The following is a 12,448-nucleotide window of genomic DNA, read 5'->3' as shown; positions in this document are numbered from 1 at the left end:
AAAATTCAGGTCACAGAAGGTGATAAATTAGCGTAGGGAGTGTTTAAGACCAATGTTTGCGATTGAGAGAACCAATGTGTCGCTCTGTGCTTGCACTTGAAAGCTCACGCCTTGAATAAATCTTTGTTGGACTTAAAGGTGCTCCTGGACTCTGATTTTATTGTGCTGCTTCAGACCAACACGGCGACCCATTTGAATAGATCAGCTTCTGTACAGCTGGTTTGACATAGGCGTGATTTGTCTTCAACAGGGAGGATACCTCACTATTGAAAAGTCCCACATATTTAATGTTGTGAAGGGCAACTGCATCCAAATACGCTGCTCATCTTGTTAAGCTGTCATGAAGCTATTCCAGTCCCGGAGATACACTTTCCCTTTGTTCAGTGCTGGCCATTTTCAGCTTGCCTTTTTCTCAACCTGTGAGACGACAACAATGAAGCTATGTGCGGTGAGGTAGAACAGGAGGCAGCAGTGTGTGGCTCACACGCTCTCCTTAGGATCAGGCATGTTGAAAACCAACAGCGCAATCCTCATAATGCTTTCCTTGGGGTAGAATGCTGAGTAGACTTCCCAAGGACAGCACTCTAAGACGCACATCCTTCTAAATTTCAAAAGCATGCCCAATAGTGGTTTTACGTGCTAAGTACATTATAAATGATAATGATGCACTGGATGTTGCTAAACAGGTTTATAAAACAGCCTGTATAGTGGTTAAGAGTACTGAACCAGCATCTGGGAAATCTGGATTCAAATCCCCACACGTACCAGAGAAGCTAGCTGGCCCAGTCGTATTTTCACAGTCTAACCTACCTCGCAGGGTTGTTGTGAGGACAAAATGGAGACAAGGAGAGTGACATCAGCCATTTTTGGGTTCCCACTGGGAAGAAAGGTGGGTATTAAAAAATTAATGACTCTGTGGCTAAAAAGGCAAATGGGATTTGGGGCTGTATAAAATGGAGTATCATGTCCAGATCACGGGAGGTGATGATTCTGCTTTACTCTGCTCTGGTTTGGCCTCACTTGGAGTACTGTGTCCAGTTTTGGGCACCCCAGTTGAAGAGGGATATAGACAAACTGGAGCATGTCCAGAGATGGTGAGGGGTTTGGAGGCCAAGACGTATGAGGAAAGGTTGGGGGAGCTTGGTTTGTTTAGCCTGGAGAGGAGACGACTGAGAGGGGATCTGATAACCATCTTCAAAAGGCTGCCATGTAGAGGATGGAGCAGAGTCATTCTCTCTTGCTCCATAGGGACGGACCAGAACCAATGGGATGAAATTAATTCAAAAGAAATTCCGTCTAAACATCCGGAAGAAGTTCCTGACAGTCAGAGTGGTTTCTCAGTGGAACAGGCTTCCTCAGGAGGTGGTGGGCTCTCCATCTTTGGAAATGTTTAAACAGAGGCTGGATAGCCATCTGGCAGAGAGGCTGATTCTGTGAAGGCTCAAGGGGGTGGCATGTTACAGTGGGTGAGCGATAGGGTTGTGTGTGGACTAGATGACCCAGGAGGTCCCTTTCAACTCTATGATTCTATGAAATGAATAAGAAAGATAAGAATAGCATATATTGGATTCCCAACCCCCACAAAAACCCAAAATTTCTATCTTTTCTCAAAGAGAAACACACAAAGTTGTTCCTCCTCCACAGCTTCAAAATTTCAGCAACGTGACATCTTGATAGGTTCCCATTGCTAACAAAAAATGATTTACATGTTTTTAATCAAACACACTTAACAGATCTCAGAACGCATTTGAGACTTATTTTGTTATTATTTATTAGGCTTTTTAGTCACTGCTCACCTGAAGGGTCTCGTGGCAACTTACAACATTAAAACAAACAAGTAATATTAAATTATTAAAATACTGTGCTTTCACTATTAAAACGAACCCAGACTTGTAGATCACCCTCCGAAGGCCAATGTAAACAACTGCATGCCCTATGGAAATGAAACAAGTCCAGCAGGGCATAGGTGTCCTCCGAGGGCCTTCCGCAGTATAACCAAGCCATCCTGGGATCAGGTGCCTGCTAGAGGCTTCTAGACTATGACCAAAGGGAGTGCAGGGGTATAATGGGAAATGTTATCCTGTAGATATAACTGTTAAAAGATTGAAAGGTGAACACCAACACCATGAATTGGATCCAGAGTCTAATGTGTGGCCAGTCCAGCAGCCACAAAATTGGAGCAAAATGAGATGACCATGATGTTCCAGTCAGTGACCTGGCAGCTATATTCTGGACCACCTACAGTTCCTGAAGTGTTTTCAAAGGTAGCTTTTATATACGAGTGCTTACAATAATTCAATCTGGAGGTGACCATTCCATGGATCAATGTGACAGTCCATCCTCGACAAATATGGAGACAGCTGGCAGGCCTGGCAAAGTTGGAAAAACTCTGATCATGCTACCCTGGACACTTGCTTCTCCAATAATAGCCCAAAACCCAACTATAGCCCCAGAGCTCTTTAGCTGTCAGAGGGACCCCACTGAGTCTTGAGAGTGATCCTCTACCTTTGTCTTTCCCAACCACATGACCTCTGTCTTGGGTGGATTCAGCTTCAGCCATCTCCCCCTTGACCACTGGACTACTGCCTCCAGACAATGGGAGAGGGCCAAGAGCTCTGCCGCCAGCTGCTTATCCAGTGGGAAGAAGAGCTGAGCGTCATCAGCATATTGGCGGCACCCAACTCCAAACCTCCTGGCAGTTTCTGCAAGAGAGTGCATAGATATGTTAAATAACATCAGAGAGAGGATCAGACCCTATGGGGCCCCATAATCCAGGTATCATCAGGCAGACCTCTCCTCCCTGACAGCAGCCCTCTGACAGTGTCCCGATAGGAATGAAAAGAATCAAATAAAGGCAGTGCCTGTTAGTCTCAGGGAGGCAAGGTGACCGATCAGGACAAAGTAGTCAACTGTATCAAAGGCTGCTAAGAGATCCAGAATGATTAACAAGGACAGCATCTAGATAGAAAAGGAGATTGCAAACCAAACTGACTAGCTCTGAAGCCTGACTGAAAAGGGTCCAGAACAGCTGTATCATCAAGAAAAACCTGGAGCTGCTTGGACACTGCTTGCTCAATTAGCTTCCTCATAAAAGTCAGATTAGACAGGGCCCAGTAATTGGTCGGTTCCTATTTTTCTAACAAAGGTTTTTCTAACATTTGCCTCTTAAGGGGAAGGGGAAACAGATTAGAACTGACAGAGAGAGACTGATTAACACTGACTCAGAAGACCTCTTACTACTTTGTGGCATTTTACCAGCCTCAGGGACCCAAGGAGAGCCAGTTTGGTGTAGTAGTTAGGAGTGCGGACTTCTAATCTGGCATGCCGGGTATGATTCTGCACTCTCCCACATGCAGCCAGCTGGATGACCTTGGGCTCACCACAGTACTGATAAAGCTGTTCTGACCGAGCAGTGATATCAGGGCTCTCTCAGCCTCACCCACCTCACAGGTGTCTGTTCTGGGGAGAGGAAAGGGAAGGCGACTGTAAGCCACTGAGCCTCCTTCGGGTAGAGAAAAAGCGGCATATAAGAACCAACTAATCTTCTTCTTCTAGTTGGCTTCACAGCTGTCAGGATCCTGTCAGCATCAACAAGGGTGAGCAGGCCAAAGAGTCCAGGAAAGAGCCAGCTGGTTGTGAGCTAGCGGATGTAAGGTAAACGATGAAACAATCTCTTTTTGCTGGTCTCATTGCCGCCTTATAGGCCTCTATAATGTGTCCTCACAGCTTCTTCCTGGGTTCACCTGCTATTCCAGTCTAGCCATCTAAGCAACCTCTTAAAATCCTTTAGGCCAGAGGTAGTCAAACTGCGGCCCTCCAGATGTCCATGGACTACAATCCCCATGAGCCCCTGCCAGCGAATGCTGGCAGGGGCTCATGGGAATTGTAGTCCATGGACATCTGGAGAGCCTCAGTTTGATTTCCCCCTGCTTTAGGCTATTGTTATGCCAAGAAGCCTCACAGAGGGAGTCAGGGACCAAATCTGATAGATGGCTTCCTGAAGACCTCCATTGCAAATCTCAATCAGTTTATTGAGGGAAATGCCGGCAGGTTCATATAAATTCTGCAGAGCGTTTTAGAAACCATCAGGATCCATTAGACTCCACAAGCGAGCACAGGGGGGAATGGCTGCCCCAAAACCAACCCTCACGAGGAAGTGGTCTGAGCATGGCTCTGGTTCTCAAAAGAACATGCCATTCGGATCAAGCCCTACCCAAAAGATCAGATCTACATGTGGCCTGTTTCATAGTGATGGATGATACATGCAGTCTGAGCCTGCAGCAAGTCAGGAAGTCTTTGCATGGATGTTAGTCCCCAAGACTGACAGTCTGGGAAATGCAGCGTCCACGCGGGCAACTGCCTCAGAAGGGAGTCTGCTGGAAAACTGGGAAAACAGTACACCGGCAGGTCCCTCAACCTCTCCCTGGCACCCCAAGTCAGGCAGATTGTGGACATGTCTTACCGACTTGGCACTGCACAGCATCAAGTTCAAAAAGTAGGGGTTGGTACAATGCTTTTGAAAAGTAAGCATGCAGTTAAAGAAGAAGAAAATGAAGAAGAGTTGGTTCTTATATGCCGCTTTTCTCTATCCAAAGGAGTCTCAAAGCAGTTTACAGTCGCCTTCCCTTTCCTCTCCCACAACAGACACCCTGAGAGGTGGGTGCGGCTGAGAGAGCCCTAATATTACAGAAGAAGAAGAGTTGGTTCTTAGATGCCACTTTTCTCTACCCAAAGGAGGCTCAAAGCGGCTTACAGTCGCCTTCCCTTTCCTCTCCCCACAACAGACACCCTGTGAGGTGGGTGAGGCCGAGAGCCCTGATATCACTGCATGGTCAGAACACTTCAGCAAGTCCAAGGTCAAACAGCTGGCTGCATGTGGGGGAGCGCAGAATTGAACCCTGCTCACCAGATTAGAAGACCGCACTCCTAACCACTACACCAAACTGGCTCTCTGGAGGAGTCCACAGACAAAATCAGTTTATTGACTTCATATATACTTTCCTCCCCAATGGGGGTCCAAAATGAATGACATCATTCTCCCCTCCATTTTACCAGAACAACAACCTTGTGGTGTGGGTCATGCTGAGAAGTTGTGTCCAGTCCATGATCACCAGCTTCTGTAGCACCGTAAGGATTGAAACCTGGGTCTCGCAGATCCTAACCCAGCACTCTGACCCTACACAATGCTGTTAGTTAGGGTGGAGAAGGGAGGGTGTTGACCTGAGATATGAACAGATTTATGACAAATCAGAGTTGAATCTAAAGTGGCACCTCTCTGCGGGGCCCTCCTCCGCCTTTAGGTCAGCTGCTCTGATGTTATGCTCCCAAACTCGTGTTCAGCTCAGGCCTTGCAAACTGAAAGCTGAATCCATCTTCACTGAATCCATCTGTCTCTTGTTGAGTCTTTCTCTGCTCCTGATGCTTCAACTTTTCCTTGTTCTGTTGTCTTTTCCAGTGACTTCTGTCTTCTCATGATGTGACCAATGTGCCCCCGTTTAATCATTTTAGCTTCTAGGGAGAGTTCAGGCTTGATTTGATCTAGAACCCAATTATATCTCTTTTGGCACTCCCATGCACCTGTAAAATTCTCCTCCAACACCATATTTCAAATTAATTGACTTTCTTCATTGTCCAACTCTTACATCCAAGCAATGGAATGGGGGGATACGATGGCATGAATTAACTTGATTTTGTTTGCCAATAACACATCCCTCCAGAATCTTTTCTAGTTTCTAGTTTTCATTTCTAGTTTCTTCATGGCTGCACTTCTCCAACGTCAATCTCTTTTTGAATGCGGTCTCCCTTTTGATTGTTGATTGAGCCAAGGGGCAGTAAATCTTGAACACTTTCAATTTCTTCACTCTCAACTCTAAAGATATGTAATTCCTCAGTAATCATTACTTTTGCCTGCTCAGCTGTCATTAGGGTTGTGCTAAAAAGGGGGGGGGGGGGGTTGAGTCTATTGCAGCCGAAAAACGTTTGGTATTTTTGAAAAAGAAAAACTGGTCCAAATACTGCCATGATTCTGTTCCTGTCATTTGTTCCTGTCAAACCATAGTTCTTCTGCTACACATTCACTTGAACTTAGAACTGCAAATCTGTTTTTTATGTGGTCTTTGAACTCTTCAGGAATGTTGTTGAGATTGTATTTTCACACTGTGCATGTTTTTGGTGTTTTTCTTCAGCTTTATTCTTAATTTTTGATATTAACAGTACCACAATTAACTCCTGATCTTATTTTAGCATTCAGCTCCTTGTCTTGTTCCTGCTTCCAAATCTGCATTGGCCATTTGGTGATGTCCACATATGCAATCATCTGTTCGGTTGCCTGAAATTTGTGGTTGCAATGAACAAATTGGTGTCTTCATCAAATTCTGTGAGTCACTATGGAATCATAGAATCATAGAGTTGGAAGGGACCTCCTGGGTCATCTAGTCCAACCCCTTGCACTATGCAGGACACCCACATCCCAATCGCTCATCCTCTGTAACCTGCCACCCCTTTGCCTTCAGAGAATCAGCCTCTCCATCAGATGGCTATCTAGCCTCTGTTTAAAAATTTCCAAAGATGGAGAACCCACCACCTCCTGAGGAAGCCTGTTCCACTGAGAAACCGCTCTGTCAGGAACTTCTGGATGTTTAGATGGAATTTCTTTTGAATTAATTTCATCCCATTGGTTCTGGTCGGTCCCTCCGGGGCGAGAACAATTCAGATCCATCCTCTACATCAGGGGTAGTCAAACTGCGGCCCTCCAGATGTCCATGGACTACAATTCCCAGGAGCCCCCTGCCAGCATTCGCTGGCAGGGGCTCCTGGGAATTGTAGTCCATGGACATCTGGAGGGCCGCAGTTTGACTACCCCTGCTCTACATCTTTGGTCACCAACCCCTGGTCTGCGGCCCGGTGCCAGGCCGTAAAGGCCTCGGTACCCGGCCGCCAGCAGCCGCGCCTGCCTCTGCCCCCCCTGCAGCGAGAAGCTCACCAGGCCGAGAAAAAAGCGGCCTCCAAAGTGGTCACGGCCCAGCTAGTTTCTTGCTGCGGGGTGGGGGGTGGGGAGTGAGTCAGGCATGGCCGCTGGCATGCCGTTGGAGCGCAAACACGTATGCGTGTCAGCTCCATGCAAACGCACATGTGCAGAGCTGCCGCGCATGTGAGTTTGTATCTGCCGGGGATGCAAATGCTCATGCGCGGCAGCTCTGTGCATGCGCGGCACCCAGGCCGCTGGCTCTCCCCCATCCCCGGAAGCGGTCCTCAACCTAGAAAAGGTTGGGGACCGCTGCTCTACATGGCAGCCGTTTAAATACTTGAGGATGGTTATCAGATCCCCTCTCAGTCATCTCCTTTATAGACTGAACAGACTTTGCTCGATCTACATCATGATGTTCTGGCAACTTTTTAAGGAGTGGTTCAATCAAGTTGCTACGAATGTCTACATAACCAGGGCAGTGGAACAACCTTTCCTCATACGTCTTGATCTCCCAACCTTTCCTCATACGTCTTGATCTCCAAACCCCTCAACATCTTTAGTTGCCCTCCTCTGGACATGTTCCAGTTTGTCTACATCCCTCTTCAACTGTGGTGCCCAAAAGTGAACTCAGTACTCCAAGTGAGGCTGAACCAGAGCAGAATAAATTGCTTCATTTTGTGCTCCTTGCCCAAAACTTCCAATAATATATATTTTTGTGTGTGTGTCGTACTTTTGCATTCTAGACACCTATGATTATCCGCACATCTTGTTCAGATATGTAATCAATTTCTTCCTTGCATCAAGACGTTCAATGTCTTCTTCATCAGCATCTATATAGCCTTTAATGATGGCTACCTTGATAGGTTTTCCATGAAGTCTAATTTTTATTATTCTCATTTCTTGTATAAATAGGTCCTTCCTACCAGGCTACCACTAGGACCTTCCTACCAGGCTGGATGCAGAAGGTGAACTAGAGCCCACCCCCCAAATCTCAGGTTTCTACTTTGAACCATTTCAGTCCGCTTTCCTTGGCAGAAGTAGACAACGCTCCGCAGAGGTCCAGCCAACTGTGTCCTCTTGACTTGTGTCCCTCATGGCTAGTAAAAGCTGGTGGTCAGAGCTCTGGGGCATTCTCCTGGACATTATCAACTTGTCCCTAACCCCTGGGGCATTCCCGGAGAGGTTGAAGGAGACAGTGGTATGGCCTTTAATGGATCCCATCGACTCAGCCAATTACTGCCCAGTGTTGCACATACTTTTTCTGGGTGAGATGATTTAATGGGTGATGGCAGAAAAACTCCAGAGATTCTTGGAAGAAACTTCAGTACTTGACCCCTTCTAGTCCAGTTTCTACCATGGGGTAGAGACACCTCTGGTCACGCTGACAGATGGATGTCCAGAGGAAGCTCGATCTAGGCAGGTCAGCGCTGCTGCTCATTAGTTTTGACAGCAGTGTTCAAAATGGTTGATAATCTATTGACCCACCACCCCCAGTGTAGGGTCCCAGACTGTGGAGTCCCACAAGGAGCCGTTCTTTTCCTGATGATATGTACCCCTGAGCCCAGCTGATCCAGAGTTTCAGGCTGCGCTGTCATCAGAATGCAGATGACACTTAGCTATTTCTGCTAATGGTCAACCATCTGTCAACACCCCCAATTTGGCCAAGTGTCTGGAGACCATGGAGAATTGGCTTGAGCAGAGTCAGCTGAAGTTGAATCCAGACAAGACGGAGGTCCTCTAGCTAAGCCAGCATGCAGAGAAACAGGTGATACAGCTCCTAGAACTTGACGGGTGTAACTAACACTGGTGCCTACCGTCAAGAACTTGGGTGTGATTTTGGGCTCCTCCATATCAATAGAAACCAAAATCATGAAGACAGCCCACCTGGCATTATTCCATCTGCGCCGGGCAGGGCAGCTCACACCTTATCTCTTGGGACTGGACCTAGCCAGAGCGATCCATGCGACTGTCACCTCCAGATTACACTTCTATAACTCACTCTACACAAGGCTGCCCTTGGGATTGCTCCAGAAACTCCAACTGGTCCAAATGAAGCTGCACAACTCCTGACAGGGACTTAATGGAAAGCACATGCAACACCAGTGCCTGCTCAGCTATACTGGCTTCAGAATGGAGACCTAATCAATGTGCTGGGGTTAACCTTTAAAGCCCTAAACAGTCTGGGAACGGCATACCTGCATGACTGCCTACCTGTAACCGCTCCCGCGGTATTAAATAAAAGGGTAAGGGCAATGTGGGAGGAGAAAGGATGGGCTCTGTCCGAGGTAAAAACTCGGAGGGCCCAATCAGGAACCGCGAAGCTCCCCCCCCACGAACCATTCAAATACCCCCCCTCCGTTTCCCCCACTCCTCTCCAAGTCCACCTACCTACCTGCCTTCCTTCCTTCCTTCTCCCTTGCTTCCTCTATCTCTCTATCTCTTCCCCCCAACTCCCCCTAACAATTGGCCCCCCCTTGCGATTCCCCCCCACGGACCCTTCAAATACCCCCCTTCGTTTCCCCCACTCCCCTCCAAGTCCACCTACCTCCCTGAATGCCTTCCTTCTTCCTTCTTCCCTTCCTAACTTCCTCTACTTCTCCATCTACTTCCTGCCTAGCTCTTTCTCCCTCTCACTTGCTCTCTTTCCCCCTTCCACTCTAACACACCTCTTCCTTCCTGTCTTCCTTCTATTCATCCCTTCACCCACCCCTTTCCCTCCTTTCTCAATCCCATCCCTCCTTCCCTCTTCAACCTTCCTTTCCTCCCTTATTCTTCCCTATGCTCTTGCGCAAGGGTAGTCAATCTGTGGTCCTCCAGATGCCCATGGACTACAATTCCCATGAGCCCCTGCCACCATTTTCTGGTGGGGGCTCATGGGAGTTGTAGTCCATGAACATCTGGAGGACCACAGCTTGACTACCCCTGCTCTAGCGCCCACTGTATTTCAGCTACAGCGGGCTTAATTTCTAGTTCCCTTATAATCCTGCAAGAGTGTTACAATTCCGGTCCGGAAGGAAGTGAAATCTGGTGGAACAAGCTTCCGTGAGAAATCAGGGCCCTGCAGGACCTTAAACAGGTCTATGGGGCCTGCAAGACAAAGCCATTCCACAAGGTTTATGGCAGGGGTAGTCAAACTGCAGCCCTCCAGATGTCCCTGGACTACAATTCCCAGGAGCCCCTGCTAGCAAATGCTGGTGGGGGCTCATGGGATTTGTAGTCCATGGGCATCTGGAAGGCCTCAGTTTGACTACCCCTGGTTTATGGTCAAGGTGGCTGGCCTCACCACTGGGAGGAAGAGAGTCAGAAGATTGGCTCCTTGCAAAAGGAATCCCTGTCTGGGAATTTTAGTTGGGAAGTTTTTGTAACTATTGTAAATGTTTTTAAATTTTAATTTTGTATGTTCATTTTATTGCTGCTACCTGTCCCGAGTGAATTGGAAGAGTGGGATTGAAATAAAAATTGATTATTATAATATTATTATTATATGCTGGTAATAGCCAGAAGAGATGCACACGGCATATTTGCCCCGGAGGGACAGACCAGAACCAATGGGCTGAAATTAATTCAAAAGAAATTCCGTCTAAACATCCCGAAGAAGTTCCTGACAGTTAGAGCGGTTTCTCAGTGGAACAGGCTTTCTCAGGAGGTGGTGGGCTCTCCATCTTTGGAAAATTTTAAACAGAGGCTGGATAGACATCTGTTGGAGAGGCTGATTCTGTGAAGGCCCAAGGGGATTGCAGGTTACAGTGGATGAGTGATAGGGTTGTGAGTTTCCTGCATAGTGCAGGGGGTTGGACTAGATGACACAGGAGGTCCCTTCCAACTCTATGATCCTATGACTCATAGAATTTGATGACCACACCAATTTGTTAATCGCAACCACAAATTTCAGGCTCAAGGGGGTGGCAGGTTACAGTGGATGAGCGATAGGGTTGTGGGTGTCCTGCATAGTGCAGGGGGTTGGACTAGATGACCCAGAAGTTCCCTTCCAACTCTATGATTCTATGATTTCATTCCCGAATCCCAGAACTGAGAAAGAATCTCTGAGTCCTGTAAAGTGGCAGACCATCTATCAGACAGAGGGACAAATTATTTGGGAGCTGCTAGTATTTTCTAAATGTCTGTTAGGAGTGAGGAAGAATGTTTTCCATGCTCTTTCCCACCCTGTTTGGACCAGCCTTGGACTAGAATATTCTACTCAAGAAGGAATTCCCTAACCCTAACCTGTGTCTAAATTGCAGCGGTTTCTCACAGCTTCGTTGCAGATGTTTATCATCTTGTCCTTGTGGGGCTGCTCTGTATTCTTAGGAATGCCAAGTCGTGCCTGCAAGTTAACGCATGCTTTAAGCCTGGGGAGGCTGACCTGGGCAAATGAGAGCCTGGTACACCAGCAGCCCGCCAAGATTTGAATCTGGTGGAGGAGCTGCAAGGGACTTAAAAGCAGTCTGGTGTTTCAATTCTGGCAAGGAAAGGCCTTTCTCTCTGTGCGTTTCCTTTCTACAAGAAAGAGATTCTTTCTACATGATCAGTCTGCTTACTGAGATCTTGGGAGGGACTTGGCAGTCCGGTGCAAAGTTCCTTCCAATCATGGGGCCAGCTTGATTAGAACTCGGCTCACCACCTTTTGAAGGATGACCCAGTAGAAGCAGCCCAACCTGATAAGCCTGTGGGTTCAGAGTGCAGGAAATATTTCTCTCCGACTTTCCCCCCCTTTTAAACATAGCTGATAAGGCTTTCACCGTGTTGTTCTGAAGACAGCATAGGACAGATGCAGCCATGGGCGACAGGTAGCTTGCCCCATGTGCTTTGCAAAGGGCCCCTCTGGTAAGGTGGCCAGATTTTCACATTGGTAAAGCGGAACACCATTGACTGGGGGGGGGGGGCTTCTTGATTAAAAATTTGGTCTACAAAACATAAGTACAATTTGCCAGGTGCCCCCAGATGTCCCTCCAAAAGTGGGACAATCTGGTCACCTTACCCTCTGGTATATTGTTGTGTCAGTGCGGGGGGGGGGGACGACGACGACGAGGACTTTCCGTCGTTTCCCTTGTAATGGGCTTTGGGCTGGCAAAGTCTGCGGCTGACTGGCCTGGGGGGCCCCGCGCGACCCATTCACGCCCGAGCGACAGAAAAGGAGTCCCGAAGCGGCTTCCCGGGGCAGGAGGCCGAGAGAGCTCTGGCAGGACTGCTGGGCGAGGACCGCTCTCCGGGGAGCGCACGGAGCGCGCCTTTCCCCCGGGGGCGTCGTGTGGCGCGGCCGGGAGCCTACCTGAGGGGCGCGGGCGCCAGGCGCGGCTTCTTGGCGCGGGGCTCCGAGGCGGCCATCTGCGCGCCCGCCGCCTGCCTCGTCTCAGCGTCTGTCCGTCCGTCCGGGCCGGGCCCCGCGGCCTCGCCGCTGCCCTGCCCTTCCCCGGCGGAGGGTCCCGCGCAGGCGCCGCCGGCCCCGGGAGAGAGAGAGGGAGGGAGGGAGGGCGGGCTGGC

General features: G+C 48.5%; 1 protein-coding gene across 2 annotated transcripts in view; it reads right to left on the bottom strand.

Moving 5' to 3' along the window:
* Positions 1 to 12,431, bottom strand: part of ADK (adenosine kinase) — a 295,465-nt gene extending 283,034 nt beyond the window's left edge. Inside the window, exons 1-2 of one of the 2 annotated variants that reach the window (XM_077345988.1) lie at positions 12,237 to 12,409; positions 2,506 to 2,702 (exon numbers count right to left, since the gene is read on the bottom strand). Coding sequence is in view for 1 of the 2 variants with exons in the window: in XM_077345987.1 (XP_077202102.1) it covers positions 12,237 to 12,292 (56 nt within the window). In the remaining variant the exon portion in view is untranslated. Of the gene's footprint in view, positions 1 to 2,505; positions 2,703 to 12,236 lie in introns of both variants that reach the window. The other variant, XM_077345987.1, reaches the window with a different exon arrangement.
* Between the last annotated feature and the right edge of the window lie 17 nt (positions 12,432 to 12,448).

The sequence above is a fragment of the Paroedura picta genome, chromosome 7, assembly GCF_049243985.1.
Source record: "Paroedura picta isolate Pp20150507F chromosome 7, Ppicta_v3.0, whole genome shotgun sequence".
NCBI classification, from domain to species: Eukaryota; Metazoa; Chordata; class Lepidosauria; order Squamata; family Gekkonidae; genus Paroedura; species Paroedura picta.
Note: the sequence above shows the minus strand (reverse complement) of the source record. Positions and strands in the feature narration are given on the sequence as shown.